Below are 20,617 nucleotides of genomic sequence, written 5' to 3'. Positions count from 1 at the left end.
ACACCCTTTCATCATGTAAAATGTTCCCAAAGCTGTGACCGTGAGAGAAGACCTGCTACTGTATTCAGTGTCCAAAACGCTTCATTTCTACATGTATTTTTGTTCTGAAAATGTTCATGACTGCTGCATAAGAGTTCTGACTCTCCAAATAACTACCACCAATAAAGTCATTTCTCCATGATGAGGTAGAATCCAAACATTTCTGTGAAGACACTTTGATAATTAGTATGGGAATGTATACAAAACCAAAAATATATATTTATATATGCACATAGGCTTTAGCAACTCATATTTCAAAGCGCATAAAAGTGACAAGAGTGACGTCAGGATAATCATTGACAAACTGCGTTCACAATCGCATCATAAACTCCAGCTCCAGATAAAACTGTGCTTAAACATTTCTAATGACTGTAAATGCACAAACGTCCACAGCTGGCAGAGACAACAGCCAGCAAAAAGGCTCAATGGTTTTAATACCAGTCATCTTCTGTTGAACCAGCAGAAAAAAAACAGCGCAGAAATAAAGCCGATGCATGCAAGAGGAATGTCTGATTCACTGAACAGTCCATGTTTTCAGCTGTGTGCCTACAGACGGACAAACATACATTTTATTCACATATGTCTGTGCATTGCACTTTGAAGGGAAGGTTATTTATATATATATATATATATATATATATGACATAACATTAGTAAGAGTTTATCTTTACATTCATGATATGCAAGAGGCCCTAAAAGGGAATGTTAAGAGTCTTTGTGCAGAAAAAAAACCCAAAAAACTAAATAAAAGGCCATTGATATAAGAGAAAGAGATACAAAAATAAAAATATTTGGGTAAATTTCACAAAAACATCTTCAGGTTGCATTTCACACACATTTTCCCTAAATTGTAATCACCATTTTAATTTATATTATTAGATATATATTATACTATACATAATTTTAATTCTAATTAAGCTGAATTAAGTTTTTGTCACTTAATTATTTTTGTTGTTGTTGCACTACAGTGCTATATTTATAATGAAGTGAATTAAAGAGTGCTCTTTTTATTATCTGTATTACTCTTATTTTATTAGTTTAAATATATAAATGTATACAGCTATAGTGGAATAGTGATACAGAGCACTTTCTCAGTTTATTATTTATACATTTATGTGTTTATAGCTAAGAGGAAAACTTCATAATTATAAAAGCACATGATTATATATCACAAATCATGAATCCAGAGAAACTAAATTTATGATTTAGATTTATAATTATGAGCTTAAGAAAAAAAATTGCTCCGTAAAACTCCTGATCATATTATGCAAATTCAAAATGTCGTCATTTATAGCATAATTTCAGACATGTTTATATTCAATTTTAGACAATTTAGTGGAATATGTTTTTTATGTTTATATCTTGTTTTATTTTTATAAGATTAGAAACATTAATCAGAAACATCAGAAATTAATAATCAGAAATTAATTATTTTAATTCTTACTATGTTTAATAATTAAGATCATATCACTTTAATTCATATTCGCACTACATTGATATAATAATATTTCATTTAAATAAAGGCAGTGCACTGCTTAAGGTAAAAAAAAAAAGTTCTGTAAACCCTGATCTTATTTCTTGCTAATTCAAAATGTTGTCATTTAGAGCATAACTCCAGACATGTTTATATTCAATTTAAGGCATTTTAGTGCAATGTGTCTTTTTAATGTTTATTTGGACCAATATTCATTATTTAAAATTTGTAAGAAACATTAATCAGACCTTTACAGAATAAAAATAAAGAAATTAATGAGTTTTATTCTCAATGAGCTGAATTAAGACGTTCCACTCTAATATATATTTGCCCTACAGTGATATCATTATTTTTCAATTAATTAAAGGCAGTGCACTTTTATTACAGTTTAAATATATAAATATATAAAGTAAGGAGGAAAACTTCTAACATTCACATTCACATGACCACTCAGAAATTCTCAGTATCTCTGGATTCATGATTTATATATGATTATGTGCTTAAGTAAAAAAAAAAGTTCTGTAAACTCCTGATCATATTTCTTGCAAATTGAAAAGTCATTATTTAGAGCAGTGTTTCCCAACCCTGTTCCTGAAGGCACACCAACAGTACACATTTTCAACCTCTCCCTAATCAAACACACCTGAATCACCTAATTAGAACATAAGAAGAGACTCCAAAACCTGAAGTTAATTAGTCAGATAAGGGAGACATCCAAAATATGTACTGTTGGTGTGCCTCCAGGAACAAGGTTGGGAAACACTGATTTAGAGCATCATTTAGACATGTTTATATTCAATTCATTATTCAAGTCATTTATGAATAATATTTATGTGCTCAAGTAAAAAAAAAAAACGTCTGATGATATTTCTTGCATATTTAAAATGTTGTCATTTAGATCAGTGTTTCCCAACACTGTTCCTGGAGGCACACCAACAGTACATATTTTGTATGTCCCCTTTTTCTGACCCGTTAACTTCAGGTGTTGGAGTCTCTTCTGATGTTATGATAAGATGATTCAGGTGTGTTTGATTAGGGAGAGGTTGAAAATGTGTACTGTTGGTGTGCCTTCAGGAACAGGGTTGGGAAACACTGATTTAGAGTATGTTTATAACAATATAATTGAATAAACCTGATTATTTCACTAAGTTTATTATATATCTTGTTTTTTTATATAAGATTTAAACCATATGTCCCTCATATAACTTTGAAAGAAACATTAATCAGACCTTTATTAAATAAAAAATACACATTTTAATCAAACACACCCAGTTAATCCTGAATTCCCAAGCGATAGCTTAATTATTTTTATATATACATGATTTATTATTTAAGGTAATCAGAATTTAAGGCTAAATGTGCTTCATTTTCTCCAACTAGCTATACTTTTAATAAATGTTTTCTCGATGAAATGCAACCCTGCCACGTTTTATGAAAAGTCCCCCATTTGGTTGCACACACAAAGTGGTCTAAACATCATCTTTAGCATATAATCTCATCCGCTCCTCTTATATACACCAGCAGGAGTCAGCAAACTCCTCCAGAAAACACCACAGGAGAGCAATCCCACATTTCAGCATTCGCTCCGATACTAACACAGGTTATAAAGACCCCCAAAAAACAAAACGGAGCTCCACGTACAAATGATTAAATACACAGGACATCCTTAATCTTTGCACATTATCAGCGGTAGCTCACGACTCAATGAATGCGAAATGAACACACACGTATGCATCTACATATGTGCGTGTGTTTAAATAGGCCTGCAATGCCGTGCATGTCATTCTTTACAGATGATTGCATGCAAATGACGCAGACCGAGTAGCAAAATAAAAGCTTCATGTGCAGTGAAACGGCTTCTGCTACCATCTCTGTAGGGCTCAATAAGGCATGATCATACGCAAACAAAAGTACAGTTGGTTAGTATAGCGATGTATATTATCATCTATGACTTAAAGCAGCATCATGATTATAATAATACATCATTAGTGTCACTACAGCTATCTACCGAGCAGATTAGCGAAGACGGAAAAGATTCAGAAGCAGAAACAGTAGATTATTTTACGCTCTCGATCAAAACTGTACAGACAGACAACACGCTCGCCAACAGTAGTGGTAGAACCGAACGCACACAAAATAAATGCATTACATGTCATTATTATCAAGTACGTCGTTCTGATTGGACGCCCTGCGCAACAGAGAGCCAATCAGAAGCTAGAGTCACTATAAAAAGCTGAAGCGTACAGAGAAACACACACACACACTGCTGTAAGGCTTTAAGTTCATGGCTGCTCCGTTTCAAGTCTCAGTGGTTGATCTGTGTGTTTCTCTATAAGCACGTCATCCACAGGTTGACGGGAATCCGTTCGATCACAGATAACTCCATCTATCTCCAGCCTCCATAAGAGCTTGGTTTCACATACAAAATATAAGACGGACATATTGATGGACAGTGGGTTTTTGGAGAGCTAACACACAGCGTCTGTAGGGTTAATAGAGAGGAACTTTGCAGCTCAGTGGTGTGTAAACTGTTATTTCTCTGGTCTGCAAAGGGTCACCAGTTGGCTTTGACCGCTCTGACGTCACTCACCAAATTCTGAGCCAGACAGATGCCAAAAATCTGAAACATAAAGAGAAAAAGCTTATGACAGCTTCAGAAACATCACTGTTCTTGTGAAAACACTCTCATTTGTGGATCTGAAATGGAGAAATATCTTGATGTATAAGCTTGATATATTACTCTAACAGGCAAGAAATATTGCAATCATATATACACCTATATAATATAACCATATCTAAATTATTAATGCCCCTGGCAAATCCTGACTGAAAGCTACTTTAGTTTAACCAGCAAGTTTTTTGTGACCTGAAAATCACACAGGCTTCTCCCAAAAGATATTAAGATGTACAAAAGGCATTACTGTGGGAAAACAAGTCAGAATTTGCCAGGGCTATGAATAATTTTGGCTTGACTGTATTATATATATATTATCACCATATCAGCCATATCACCCTGCAGCCTAAGTGGGAAAACTAGGTTGCTGTTGAAAGTGGTGCTAAAGAGACCAGCAGGGGGCGTGCTCAACCTTTTTTTGGATGAGTGGTTAAACTGTGGTCATTATAAATCGCATGGCACTCCTAGTAAAGAGTGGGGTGTAGCCCCGGTGTCCCGGCTAAATTCCTTCCATTGGCCATTACCAATCATGGCTTCCTAATCATCCCCATTCTGAATTGGCTCCATCACTGTCTTTCGATCTAGCAACAGCTGGTGTGTGGCAAGCGCACTGGCTTCGTTGTCCTGTGGCTGCCATCGCATCATCCAAGTGGTTGCTGCACACCAGTGGTGGAGTGGAGAGACCCCCCTCTCATGATTGCCACCGTGACTCCCATATTTTTGTATTTAATGAATAAATTTGATACATTAAAATTTAAACTTCTATTTAACGTGCTTTCTATTTTCAGATGAAGACAAAAACTCTTGAAATTGTACATTTATCAAATGTTTAAATGATAATTTATATACATAATAATTAAGTGATGACACATTTTTAAACATAACTTTTAATGAATAATTTCAAATTTTCTTTACTAGATATTTTTCAAGATACTAGTATTATGCTTAAAGTGCAATTTAAAGGCTTTACTAGGTTAATTAGGTTAACTAGGCATGGTTAATTAGGCAAATCATTGGTATGTTCTGTTGCCAATCGAAAAAGCTAATAATATTTTTATCTCCAGATAAACTAAAATACACAAGACTTTCTCTAGAAGAAAACTATCATAGAAAATAATATGAAAAATGTCCTTGTTCTGTTAAACAACACTTGGGAAATATTCGAAAAACAATACAAATTTTACAAGAGGGATATATATATATATATATATATATATATATATATATATATATATATATATATATATATATATATATATATATATATATATATATATATATATATATATATGAATGCTATTATTTTTCAAATTGATCTTATATGAAATGGTCAAAGACAAGATTTTGGTGTCATCAAATTAAATTTGCAAGTGACTTTATATATACACACATATATATATATACATATATATATATATATATATATATATATATATATATATATACATATATATATATATATATATATATATATATATATATATATATATATATATATATATATATATATATATATATATATATATATATATATATATATATATATATATCTTTGACTTCAGTCAAAGAACATTTGCATGCACTCAATGCATTTCCATAAGCGTTGTCCTTACCTGTAATAATGCAATCCCCACAAACACCCCAGCAACAACGATCAGATTGTCCTGAAGCCACTATATATATATATATATATATATATATATATATATATATATATATATATATATATATATATATATATATATATATATATATATATAAAGTCACTTGCAAATTTAATTTGATGACACCAAAATCTTGTCTTTGACCATTTCATATAAGATCAATTTGAAAAATAATAGCATTCGTTTTCATTTTTTTGCTGTTACATGGACATTTTGAGATAGACCACAATTACATCTGAATTATAAAGTTTAACCAGAAGGTGGCAGCATGTCATGACATTCCACATGAGACCTCATTCAGGCAAATCACTTCAGTCAAAGAACATTTGCATGCACTCAATGCATTTCCATAAGCGTTGTCCTTACCTGTAATAATGCAATCCCCACAAACACCCCAGCAACAACGATCAGATTGTCCTGAAGCCACTTTTCAAACTGTCCCACGCAGCCCTTGGTGTAAATGTACTTCTGCTGATCCAACTCCTAGCAACAAAGATGATTCAAATCAGCACTCAATGGAAAATATCATTGAATGCAGATTGTTTTGGTTTCAGTAAGAGTAGCTTAAGATGTTTGCTATGTTGTAGGGTTTTCTTTTGATATTTGTTTTAGTTTGTTTAATACAGCTAGTAAGTTTTGTAATATTTCGTTATCAATATTATATATTGATTTAAGCACCTCTAACTACCTGCTCTCCTTTAGGTTCATCATTTATTTATTGTAAATATTCATTTATTCACTGTACAAATCATTTCCCTTTTACAGCTGGGAAAATAAGTATTGAACACGTCATGTTTTTTCTGGAAGTAATATTTCTAAAGGAGCTGTTGACATGGAATTAAACTCGATTTTTGTAAAAACACAAACAATACAAACATAAAAATAAAACAAAGAAATAAATCTGAAAAATGAATTGGGTGTAGGCCCACACGGAATCTGTGCATGCAGAAATCTACAGATTTCCACAGATTTTTAGCCCGCAATTGAGTCTATTTATTTACTTGTGTAAATGTGTGTAAATTTAGAATTATTCAGTTTTTCAATTAATTTCACTAATATTATTGTGATTTATTAATAGTAATATTAAAATGTTTGTATGATTTATTTACAATACAGTTTGTAAAGTAATATTTTAGTTATATCTTTTAGCAGACATATTATAAGAGAGACTCGCTTTGCTTCCCAAATAAGTGGATTTAATTGTATTTGCATTGTAAACATTAAATAAAAGTTTTAAAAAAATAGTTTTTCATATATTACATTTTTAGTTATGATATTAGCAAAATCATTCCATATAAATCTGCAGATTTTATACCAAATTCTCAGCAGAAATAACAAAAAATGTCTGCAGATTATGTCTGGCCCTAGTTATGTGTGATAGCAATGGATTGACACAAGGAGAATGTACTGAACTACTGAAATAAACATTTTTTTTTTTGGTGCTGGCAGCTTGAAGGCCCCTCGGATTCACATGCATTGCTCAGGTGTGAGTTTTTCACAGACCTTAACAGTGTCAAAATCTTGATGGTTCTGTGGTTCTCGTCTATCAAATCTGAGCTTTACTTTGTATTTTCTATTGGATTCGTATCAGGTGATTGGCTGGGCCATTCTACACCTTGATTTTCTTTCTCTGAAAGGATCTCAGAGTTTCCTTGGCTGTGTTTTGGATCATTGTCTTGCTGAAATGTCCTGGTTTCATCTTCATCATCTGATAATGTAGATGTTGGACTGAAGCTGCGAATATTCATTTACAATTTTGAAGGGCACAGGGTGGCTGAAAAACTACTGAGAGATTTCAGCTGCTGTCTGGGCTTTCACTGCCTTTCTACACCTCCCTTTCTTCATGTGTTCAATACTTTTTCCCTGCGTCATTTCATTTTTTTTTACACATAACTTCATTTGTAAACTAATTGGATTTGTTTTCTTTGTATATATGGATTTCTTTGGTTGTTACCAATATCCATTGAAAATTTCAAGTCAACATCAAGTGTTGAATAGTTATTTTCCCTGCCGTATTTTCACTTAAAAAAAATCCAATTGCAGTTTAATTTTCAATTTTCCGTTGTTTTTCTCCATCTGCATTGCACATACAGCAGAAAAATCTTCATTTAAGTGCACCGCGCAGCACAGTTTGTGCACCAGCTCGACCTTTAATCTTTACACAAGTCCAGGATAAACAATCAGGCCTTCACCTGGGCGGACCTGCGCATTAATCTATTTGAGAACAAATATCCTCTCTGGAAAACTCAATCCCACGCCAAAAGAAAAAAACAAGACAAAAAAACACATAAAACCCAGCACACGGAAGATCCAGTTTATGTTACACAGTCAAACAGGAATGTCTGAACTACTGTCTATGGCATTCTGGGAAGGAAGGCAGATGAAAAGGTGTAATTTGGGGCTGTCAGTGACATTTGAAAGAGAAAGCCACACAATCCAGCTTTTGTGAGCCACCCAAACACGTTTTCCAAAGAATCTTTTGTCCCTCTGGGGAAGAAGACACAAGGGAGTTCAGAAACGTTACACCCAACCGGTAGGAAGTCAGAAAAAGTCGATGAAAGGAGAAGAAAATGGATGTATGATATTTGCTAACTTTTTTTACTTTTCAAGGACCTACTACAATGGCTAAACAAAGAAAAGCAGAGTTTACTTCCGTTTACTTGCTGCTCAATCAAATGAGCTTATAAAGACAAGTAAATGTGAATAGTAGGCTTAATGCACACAGATTAGTGCTGCACGATATTGTATTGCTGTTGTATTTTCTGTATGTTTTCTAGTAGTAACTGGGATAATTTACCAATTAACATTAGATATTACATTCTTATTACATTACATAGAATTAACATTAAAAATAAAGTTATAAAGAAGTGAATGAATTTAAGTATCTTGGCATAACTCTAGACATTAATTTAAAATTTTATAATGTTAAAAATATGAGTAAGAAAGTTAAGCAAAGTCTAAACTATTTATGTTTTATTAGAAGGTTTTTAACATATCATACTGCAAAATTATACATGCACACAATGATATTCTCTCACTTGACGTATTGCATTACATCATGGTCACAAGCCTCTTGAACTACATTGAAGCCTATTGAATCAATATATAAACAAGCAGTTAAAATGATGGACTTAAAGCCTATGCGGTGGCATCAAGTTTTATGTAAACATAACCTTTTTAGTTTTGATAGTTTTATTAAATTTAATTATCTTAAATTTGTTTTTAAATGTTTAAATAATCATGTTCCAATCCTGTTTTCTGATCTAATCAGTAGGCATCAAACCTCTCACAGAGTCACACGGGCAACTGCTAATGGTGACTGTCTAGTGCCAAAGTGTAACCCCTCATTTGGTCAATCTGTCTTCTCTGTAAAGGGAGCCAAACTGTGGAATGATTTACCTGTTAGCTTAAAATCAGAAAGTTACCTAAATATTTTTAGTAGTGTTCTTAAAAAGTTGTTAAAAACAAAACAGCAGTGTTTGCACAAATAGTCTGCTGTTAGTTTGTTGGATCATGTCGCCTTTGCTTTTGCTCCAGTAATTTTATGTAAAGAATTATAATGCTGTGTATATGTTTTTTTATTATAGTTACATTTGGTCAATTTGGTCAAGCCTCCTGTGGGCAGGTGTTGAGAATTAGCAAGTTTGCTAAAACACTTAAACAAATGCATTTGATTGTCCAGTGTAATTGTGATGTCCATGTCAAATAAATAAATAAATACATAAATATCAGTCCTACATTGAGTTCAAGATACATTAGAAATTGTGTTTAAAAATGCATCAGGTGTGTGTCTATTGAGTTGGGGTGTAGAATTCTACATTTTTGATGTAATTTATTTATAAAATTGTGTAGATGTTCTTGTTAGTTTGTGTTTGCATTCTCCTGCCAAGGGATTAAAGAGGACGTTTGTAGCTTATTCTGTTCTCTGACTGTCCATAGTCCCTGTTAAATAAAATAAAATAACTATTTAAAATAAATTAGTATAATTTTTTTGTATAATTTGGATGCGATTAATCCCAATTAATATTTGCTAAGCACTATTTTTATTATTAAGTCAAGCTATTTCAAATGTTGGCGACGCAGTGGTGCAGTAGGTAGTGCTGTCGCGTCACAGTAAAAAGGTCGCTGGTTCGAGCGGTACAGGTGAATTGGGTAGGCTAAATTGTCTGTAGTGTATGTGTGTGAATGAGTGTGTATGGATGTTTCCCAGAGATGGGTTGCAGCTGGAAGGGCATCCGCTGCATAAAACATATGCTGGATAAATTGGCGGTTCATTCCACTGTGGCGACCCCGGATTAATAAAGGGACTAAGCCGAAATTAATATGAATGAATGAATGATTAATTTCAAATGTCTTCTAATAACCAGCAGTAACACACTCCAGGTTTATTTTACATGCAATATTTCAAAGACTGCCCATTAAAGAATTTAAAACACAAATAAAATAATCAGCTTTCCCTCTACTATGGTTAAACTTTACAGTGACTTCACAAATCTCATGCATTCTGAACTATAATCCCGACTCCACATTGAACATGCTGTAATGTGACTGTTGTCGACACACCCTGTGACGCTGAATGCTGAAACTATTTTGTAAGAGCCATAATTTGATTTTAAAAGATTTTTATTCATAGTGCTCATTTACATATGTTGATATCAGGGTTTCAGCAGGTTTCATTTAAGGGCACCTATGATGAAAATCATCTTTTGTAAGCTGTTTGGACAGAACTGTGTGTATCTATAGTGTATCCACTGTCATATTAGAGTGATAGAAACACAACAAGTTTTTTTTTTATTTCCTGATGTTAAAATGGGATCCAAATCCCAGTGATTTTGAGGCCCACCGCGACGTGACGTAGGCGCGTAGTTTTCCCCACCCACCGAATGACTGACAGTCCCCATGTTTCAATAATAACATGTATACTCATGTCCACAGAACATTTGTTTTGCAAAGAAACTAAGATTAAAACATCTGTTCAACTCTCTGTGATTTTTATACGTTTAAAACGTTTTTAATAAATGTTGTAATAAAACGTTGTAATAAAGACAGTAAATTCTTTATAATTCTTAACAGCTATAATCACCAAGGCTGCATGGTATCAGTAAACGCTAATATGTGTGTGTGACCCCAACAAATACATCAAATAAACTTACATGTTATTTTTGACTAATGAGCTGTATTTCAGCTTCTTCCGTGTCTGTCTTCATCACTGACTGCTGTTTATCTGATGTAACGCAGGAGAAGCAGACACGCACGAGGTAACGGTGGGCGGGGAGAAGCAGCTCATTTGCATTTAAAGCCACAGGCTACAAAAACAGCTACACTGTACTCAGACACCAAAATGGGCAGATTCTGGAGGCTATAATAAATGATCTGATGGGTATTTTGAGCTGAAACTTTACAGACACATTCTGGAGACACCAAAGGCTTATCTTACTTCTTGTAAAAGGGGTACAATAGGTGCCATTTAAGCCAAACTTAAGACTTTTTAAGAACAATGTGAATAAAATTTCAGACTTATACAGGGCCAAACACTAAGGATTTTTTCTGATGGCTTGTTAGATTATTACTTGCCTCGTCAAAAAAAAAAAAAAAAAAGGTATTACTTAGCCACATATTTTAAATAGTGTGTCAAAACAAGCACCTCTAGCGGTATACAAATGTCCTCACCAGGTAACAATAAATGCACTTTTAAACAAATGTTATAGTAAAGAAGATAATTAAAATACATTGATAAATAGAGTTAAAAATTGTAAGTTTGTTCTAAAGGTCTATGCACATGTATTGTTGTGGATTGGCCAGATTGGGAAACTTTACATGGACAAAGAAACATTAAGACCTGTTTAAAAATATGTAAGATCTACAACACAATATTTGAGTGACTTTTTAAGGCCTAAAATTTAGCTTTAAAGACTCTTTAAGACCCTGCGGACACCCTGGATTTGTTCAGTTGAGTACGTTTGCTGATTTCTCCCCTATCCCTTTGTGATGGTTTGCTCTGCCTTTATTGGACTGTGTTATGTTATATTATGAGATGCGAAAGTGAACGCAACACACTTTTTTGACCGGCGTTCAGTAAACATTTTTAATTTGCCCGACTGATTTGCTGAAAGTTGTGATACTACAGATATATTGTGTAGCTCAAACACAAAGTGTGGTAAAATGTGTCACTCCACCCTTTACTGAGAGGCACAGGCTGGCAGGAGTCGCTCACTTCCCAATTACAGAGCTCCACAATTTCCTGTGGCTAAAACTAGAAGCTAATTATCACTTTAAAAGGCTTAAACTGTTATTAAAGAGAACAAGAGGAACTCAAACGCTGTCTGAATCTCTCATGCGCTTCTGTGCTGCACCGACACGACATTACATCACGTTTAAATAGCTGAAAGAATATATGTTGTTTTAGCTAACATATTTTCCATGTGTTTTATCATCTGAAGCATGCTGGATTTACATTCCTTACTGGAATTAAACAAGCAACACATGCACAGAATGGCAGATTAATATTAAAGCTCATTTCACACATGCTGCTAGTTTCAAATTGAAATCTGATTAGGCTTGATGTTTATAATAAATACTGTTTGTTATGAAATGGCATGATAATTGTTTTATTGTTAAATTTGTCATTCATTTGCTGATTTTGAATACTGTTAAATGATTTATTGAAGATTGAGGAGAACTATTATGTTTGAGAATCTTTTATTTAGGTAGCCTGTTTTCCTTTTTTCCTGATTAATTTAATAAATTAAATTAATCAAGTTATCTGTGGAATTTCTGCACAGAATTTTGTACAAATATCTAAGGATTTATTTGGAATGATTTTGTGAATATAGTAACTAGAAACGTAACATTTTATTACGCATTATAAAAGGTCATATTTTGGTTTTGGGGGTCTCCAACAAAAGGCTGATATGCGTGTAAGGTCAAAAACACTTTCATTGTCTTATAATATGCATTCATTTTTACCTAATTATTCCAACAACTCACATTTAATTTAATAAACACCTCCCTTGTGTGAGGCTTATCTGCAAGGCCAGAGTGGGACTCCTTTTCAGCCCTGGAGTTTCAAGTCCTAGACCGGCCCACCTAAGTTCGCAACTGACTACTAAAATAACATCATTTCCAATTCAGTTTCTAATGTTTTTCGTAAATATGAGAACATTAAAGGGTATAGCTAAATCTCCAACACTATTCTTTAAAACATGACTATGTCCTTTCCTGCAATATATATTATATATATTCTGTGCAAAATTCTTTATAGATATCCAGTCCTTTGTAATGGTGGTCACACAATTTAAAAAAAATATATTTACAAAATTTTATTTAAAAATAAATAAATAAATAAATTAGGTAAGATTCGATCTCGGGTTGGCAGCGTCGTAACGCAACACAATGGATTAATCTTTTTCTTCCCTTTTTAGATTTCTGATCGAATTATATCAGTAAGTATATTTAATTAGTCAGATTTTTATTAAGCAGGTGTAATATTCATTAATATTAATTATTCAAATTCTTATATTCACTAAGGTGCCGCCGTTTGGGGTGGAATGATAGTTACATCATCATTAACCTGCAGGCTGCATTTTGCTTACGGGGCTGCAAGAAAATAAATAAAAAGAGCGAGCTGCGGCAAAATAATGAATAAAAAGAGTGAGGTTATGGTTAAATAAATACATAAATCAAAAAAGTGCGAGAGTCCAAGCTGCTAGGGACACCGGCCCTCGTGGCCAAAAAAACAGACCAGCGCACCGGGAATTCTCCTGGTGCTCCCGATTATCCAATCCGGGCCTACTTATCTCTGCTGATTGATCTGATGACAAAGCCTGTTGTGATTGGTTGACTGCGTTCAGCGTGAGGAGGAAAGAAACGCCCACCATGGTTATAAAGTAGCCAGAGTATGTGAGAGCCCAATGCAGGAGTGAACCTCAGCTGGATGTTTTCATTCACTCAGAGCTGTGTTACACACTGTATAAAAACTAATTTTCAAAAAACCCATGATAGAGGCTCTTTAAATGAAATAAAAAACATAACTTTTTAACTTTTATTTAAGGTTTACAATGCAAATCCAATTAGATCCATTTGTTTGGTAAACAAAGCCAGTCTCTCATATAATATATCTACTAAAAGACAGAAAATATGACTGTACAAACTGTATTGGACATAAAACACATAAACGCGTATTTTAGACAATAATATTAATGAACTTACAATAAAAACTGAAACAATACATTTTTACACATATTTACATATTTAAGTAAATAAATAGACTCAATGATGGGCTAAAATATGTGGATTTCATGTGGGTCTAGATATCTGTTTCTCTCTCTCAATACAAACTGTAACTTATATTTATAATTTTCAGGAAGATAAGACAGTAGTAATACACTCACCACTTGAAGCCGCACATCATATCCACACTGTGTATTCAGGACATCCTCCTAAAGAAAGAACATGCTCAATTTAAAAAATTGGCAAAGATTGTGGCTCAAAGATTTGGTCTTCTTTTTATAACTTAAAAAAATAAATACAATATCAGAGGTAGGAGAGAACAGTTTTTTGAAAAATGACAACAATTTATTGCATTCTTTAATCACTTAAAAACCTTAGATGTGGATTGAGTGAAGGTATATATGCATGTATGTATACTGTATGGTTTTTTCTATAATTTGTTTCTGTTTTTGTATTTATTTTATTTTATCTATAAATATAATTTTTAACTATTTATTTTTATTTCTAATTTGATTTATTTTTGTCAGATGTTGATTGTTTTATTTGGGGATAGGTTTAGGGTTGTTGTAAAATGTAGAATGCTATTTGCAAGAATTAAATTCCATGACAAAAAAAATTATAATGAAAATTGAAAAAATAAAATAAAATAAAATAAAATAAAAAAACAAGCTAATGGTTAGAATAGGGTATATGCCGAGCTAGTGCGTTTCCTACACTGATAAACTTCCGGTGACCTGTTATTGTGAGTTTTTTTTTCCAATTTATACGGTTCCTTTTACAGCATCGATGTTGTAATGTAATTCAAATACAATCAGTTAAACAGACTTTGGCATTCATTCAGTTGCTAAAGCGTAAAACGGGACAAAAAGCCATTTACACACATGCGCCCGTCAGAATGGGCAGGCTAGCGCAGAAGCTCCATTGAATATACTGGGGTAAAATAAATGCTCATATTATAAAGACATGGGGGGGAACATGTTATTTAATGCAGTGCTTCGTGTACAATCTGAGACCCACTTTATATCAGATATCACTCAGCCAGTGGAGATCGCTGATTTTTAAAGAAAACAGAGCTTAAACGCGCCGATTTTGCATTGGCATACAATTCACTGGAAACGATTAACCCAGGTTACTGGCAAATTAAAAGTCCTATTAGCATGCTTCGGCATATACCCCATAGGATAAAAAATGGTTTAATTTTCAGGATCGATCTGAATTTAAATAAAACAAAGTTTGAGGAAAAGATCTTGCACAACATAAAACTGAAAATTGAGATGTTGAAAATTCTAAAATATTTAGCAAATCTGACCATTTCTAACAACTATTTATATCATGCAACTGTATTGCAACCCATAACTGCATCCATTCTGTTGTCACAGTAAAACAGAACAGCGCATCACACACACCCCCATTAAAGGTCTCATGAAGTGCTTTGAAATGTGCATTTTTATTCAATGTTTGATGCAATCTCAACCCAAACATGATAAGAGGGTGGGACATATAGTAGCTCCTCTCCTTTTTAAAACAGGCAATAGCGTTTTGCTTCTCACAGCTCTGCCAGTGAGAGCGGTTGAGCTTAAGTGCAACAAATGAAAAGCCAACGAGAAGAGTCTTGAAGGGGGCCGGGCAGCATTTGATGAGAAACTAAAGTATGAAGTTAATAAAACTGTTGATCTATTTAGGCGGAAGTGACAAACTACAAGCTTTACATGTTTATTTTAGCATTATATCTCCTAAAAGCAAATTCTGCCACTGTTTTGGTGCACACTAGCTTATAGATATCCTAAATACTTTATCTTAATTTAATGGGACCTTTAAATCTTTCAGTAAGCTCTATGAACGAACTTACAATCTACTGAAGAAAATGTACTTAAGTTTGCAGTAGCTTTCTGAACCCAGAGCAGGAAAGAGCAAGAGGTAAACAGTGGAAATGATGGTTTCTGGAACTCACAGCAGGATCTTTGACGCAACAGGAGAAGGGAACACCACACCTTTCCCGGCTCGGGTTGAAGTCGGTGCAGTTGAAATAGATGTTCAGGTTCCAATCATTCGGTCCATGAGCACCACAACACGACCACTGATGAGACACATGACATCAGTAATGACATCATTAACCATCATCATCATCAACATCATAATCATCTTCATCACGCATTAAACTTTTCGGTAACACTTTAGTTTAGGTCACAATTCAAGCTATTAACTACTGGGTTATTACCTGCCTTTTAAGATATTACCTGTTTATTAGTAGTCATAAGATATGATCTTATTCTGTATCCTTAATCCTACCCCAAACCTAAACCCAACTTACTATTAATAAACAGCTAATTAGTAGTTAATTAAGCTAGTTGTGTTAGTAAATTCTTTAGTTACCGTATCACAACTCACGGTATTAAAGTGCTACCAACTTTGCTACCAATCTAAAAAATGAGGACTAGGCAGTATATCAAGTTTTAAGATCAATATCAAAATATTTAGAAACACTTATGCTATCAACTACTAGCTTCTTACCTGTCTATTATTAAGATATTAACTGTTCATTAGCAGTTACAAAGCATAATCTTATTCTGCATCTCTTATCCCACACTCTCAGAAATAAAGGTACGTGAGCTGTCACTGGGGTGGTACCTTTTCAAAAGGTACAGATTTGTACTTAAAGGGTCCATATTGGCAACTCAAAAGTATATATTAGTACCTAAAAAAATTAAGAGGAACAGTTTTGTACTTTTTAGGTACAAATATATACACTTGAGGTATTAATATGGACCTTTTAGGCACAAATATGTACCTTTGAAAAAGGTGCCACCCCAGTGACAGCTCGCGAGAGTCCACCCAAACCCTAAACCCAACTACTACCTTACTAACTACTAATAAACATCTAATTAATAGGTTATTACGCTGGTAGATTTAGTTAATGGTTTGTTAATGACATGAATTGTGACCTAAACTAAAGTGTTAGCAACTTTTTCCATCTAAAAATGTAGGATCGGGAAGTATATCAAGTAAAGATATATCAATATTATCATTATTATTTATTTTTAAAGATATGGTATGAGGCAATATCATTTATACTGAAAAGCAATAAAGTGATATTGTTTCATTAAACACCACTGAGCAGGATATAAAAATGTGGTAACAGTGAATTAACGCATTTACGAACATGAACAAACAGCAAACAACATATTTATTACAATATTTGTTCATGTTAGTTGATGAAAATACAGTTGTACATTTATGTTAACTCACTGTGCATTAACTAATGTTAACAAGCAAGGATTTGAATCTTATTAATGCATTATTAAATGATGAACTATGATTGATAAATACTGTACAAGTAATGTTCATACTTAGTTCACATTAGTAAATACAGTAATTAACATTAACTAATGAAATATTAATGTAAAGTGTGACCAAATATATATATATTCAAATACAAAATATGTGGAAACTACAGAGACCATTCACAATTCAATCAAACAATCAACCCAGGCTCATTGGAAATACAAGCTACAGTTTATTGCCTTGAAGTTCAATGTAAAATACATTATTCTGGATATATTTCGCTGCACGTTTTAGAAAACAAATCCACTAGAGGGTGCTGTCAACATTTTTGCATCAATGCATAACTTAGTGTACGTTTAGCTGTATGTTTAAGATTCACAACCTTCTTCTACATGTTTAGGCAGGGGGCAGAGCTTGTTGTACAGCTAAACCCTTCCCTAGATCCAACCAATAGTGTTTTCAAAATCAAACGAGTGAGTAAAGTGCAGTCTCTATGTAGTTTTACCTTCATTTTGCATTGCTTTTATCTCTTTTGTGGGAGCATGTTTTTCCTGACTCAAACCCAGCACTCTGCAGCACAACACTGTACAAAATAACTCAAGAGCAAACTGATCACACCTGAAAAGTTGTCCACATGGAGAAAGATAGGCGACGCAAATGTGTTCATTACAAATCATGGACAGCGATAAGTTGTTTTGTGGTGTTTATTTGGGATTGTGCAAAGAACTGCATAAAAAAATCCTATAATCATTGATATTATGTCCCTGTAAATATCATTAATGTGAAAAAGAATAAAAATTATTGTCGTCATACTGTCCCCTAGTGTTCATTTTACCTAGAAACTGCAGTCAATTGTATGTTTAAGGACGTTTTTTTCATACAAAAAAGTAGGGCTGCAACAACGAATCGATTATATCGATTAAAATCGATTACTAAAAGCGTTGGCAACGGATTTCATAATCGATTCGTCGTGTCGCACAACACGGAGACGTTTGATTATTAAAAGATCTAGGTGAGCTTGGAGTGGAGTGAACGCACTATGCCTCTCTTGTGCGCTGACGCCAGCAGAGTTCGGCACCTCATAGACAGGATGGAGCAAAAAAAAACGAGCGGAGGTAATGTTAGAGGAAAGATGCATGGTGAGGAAGGGAGCAACCGCAGGGTAAATCACTACAGAATCCTGCGTTTGTTACGTTCTGAAGTAAGGAACATAATGTCCCTGGTGTTGGTGTTTACACGTTATTCAGCTTGACAAGCATGACGTAAAAAAGTCAAACTGAGCTTTGGCGTGTTGTCTGGCGGTGGGCCAGAGAAATACGTGTCATATTATCACAATTATGCAGTGTTTTTAACCACCCAATGCTTACTTTATGTATTAGACATGTAAATACACACAAGTACTAGTAAAACAATACATTTAGAGTAAAACAAACAAGAAAGTCGATGGAAGTCTATCAAACTATTCAAATACAATTTGCCGATGTGTTTTATTCATATCAGATACACGTAGTGAAAGTAACAATAAAAGTTCAATCTATTCTTCTCTATGTTCACCAGGCATTCTTCTCTATGTTGCTTGAATGCATTTTGTGAGTAACTGTTCAAGTTACGCGCTGAATCTTACGTGTTTTGCTTTTATGAATGAGGCATGCACGCGGCCAGAAAAGCCTAATAAAAGGGATTGTTACATGCCTGGGGGTGTTGCTCTGTTGTTCACTCCTCCCCTTTCTGTTTTTATTTGCTATCTGCTGTTCTTCTGAAATCTAAGTGTTCCAATTGGTTGGCAGAGTTCTCATGAGTGGACCAATCAGAAGAGGATGGGGGTTATTTAAGCACTCCAGTGATGACTCAACACAGATTAGAGGGGGATCCTTGTTGCTGCTGTGTTTGTTTGTTTGTGTGACATTTGTGCCTATCTTGTTCTCTGGTTCGTTTTAAAGAGTTTTTGTGAGTTGTACATCTGTTCAGAACGTCCCATCCTAAACTTGCTTAAATGTACTAAAAGGGAAGTGACAGTGAAGTACGTCACGTGATTCTCTGTTAATTCACTAGGTTAGAAGCGGGTGCTATTCTGTGTATGTTTGTTAAAGTGAGTGCAGTTGAGTAAGGGGCATGTGATGCCGAAGATGTTTATTTTTCCCATTTACATATTTCTCTTTAGTTATTTAGAGTTGGGGGAGGGATTAGTTAGCGGGTGTTTAATTTGAAATTTTCTTTGATTTGGCACCGCTTATTTTCCTTCCCTCTATCAGGTTTGTTTGTTTACTTCATTTTGCATTTATTGTACACATTGGTAAATATATTTTGGGTGATTTAAATATTTTCCTTTATCTTTATCTTCTATTGCAATGAAATGAACCAATTTTTTTGCTACATTGTTGCCCTTGTAGATTCATAGCAACTAACGTCTCAGGGGTTGTCATAATTATGTTAAGCCTTTTTCATCCTTCGAGCCACACGGGGCGTAACAGGGATTCATCTGTCATACAGCGACAAACATGACACGTCACCACGGAAACATTAAGGGTAAACGTTCTAAAATAATGCATGTTTCCGCTACATTCATTCTCCCATGACGGGGCGCCACGCCAAAATTCATCCTGCCACGGCTACATTACAGCTTCTCATTCAAAACATTACATTTTTTGATAGCGGGTGATAATCGCACCAAAACTTATTAAAGGGTAAGTGAATTATAACAGCGCAAACTTTTCTGTAACCGTAGTAGTGCTGTGCGTCGTTTGTTTAACCCTTTAAGGTTACGTACTGACTGGCTGACTGACAGGTGCGTGATGCGTGAGGCCAGCAAACACGACGTATAGCTGTTTCACTTTACTTCAGGAAGCATTAATATCGCTCTGTAGGTCTATTGGAGACATTTATAAATATTCCTAGCAAATCTAATAAATGCTGGAGACATACTCATTACATAAACGCACTAAATCACACTTCAGTAGCGTTTATTTGAGAGCGCACAAGATCTGCGTGCTCTTAAAGCAGCTTATATTTGAGGGGGCGTGTAAGAAGTTTTTTGCACGAGCAGAGGAAATCGGCGCACAAGCAAAGAGATTTGCATGCTGTAGGCTATTACATAAATGCGATCTCGACTCGTAATACTGCGCTCACGGCATTTGTCATTGAAAAAACACCACAGGTAGTTAGTAGATCTGTGTAAAAAAGCTCTGCCTCCACAGCTGGAAAATATCCTATAGCTAACACTGTAATGATCGCCTAACAAAACTCACTCCTGGGTAC

At 34.2% G+C, this 20,617-nt stretch overlaps 1 protein-coding gene across 1 annotated transcript in view; it reads right to left on the bottom strand.

The window, feature by feature from the left end:
- Positions 1-667: 667 nt before the first annotated feature.
- tspan17 (tetraspanin 17) overlaps positions 668-20,617 on the bottom strand; it is a 54,973-nt gene continuing 35,023 nt past the window's right edge. Inside the window, exons 5-8 of the mRNA XM_056471747.1 lie at positions 16,032-16,157; positions 14,242-14,289; positions 6,218-6,334; positions 668-4,133 (exon numbers count right to left, since the gene is read on the bottom strand). Coding sequence (XP_056327722.1) covers positions 4,068-4,133; positions 6,218-6,334; positions 14,242-14,289; positions 16,032-16,157 — 357 coding nt within the window. The 3' untranslated portion in view covers positions 668-4,067. The remainder of the gene's footprint in view (positions 4,134-6,217; positions 6,335-14,241; positions 14,290-16,031; positions 16,158-20,617) is intronic.

This window comes from Danio aesculapii, chromosome 14 (genome assembly GCF_903798145.1).
Source record: "Danio aesculapii chromosome 14, fDanAes4.1, whole genome shotgun sequence".
Classification (NCBI taxonomy): domain Eukaryota; kingdom Metazoa; phylum Chordata; class Actinopteri; order Cypriniformes; family Danionidae; genus Danio; species Danio aesculapii.
The sequence above is the reverse complement of the archived record's forward strand: the minus strand, read 5'-3'. Positions and strand labels throughout refer to the sequence as shown.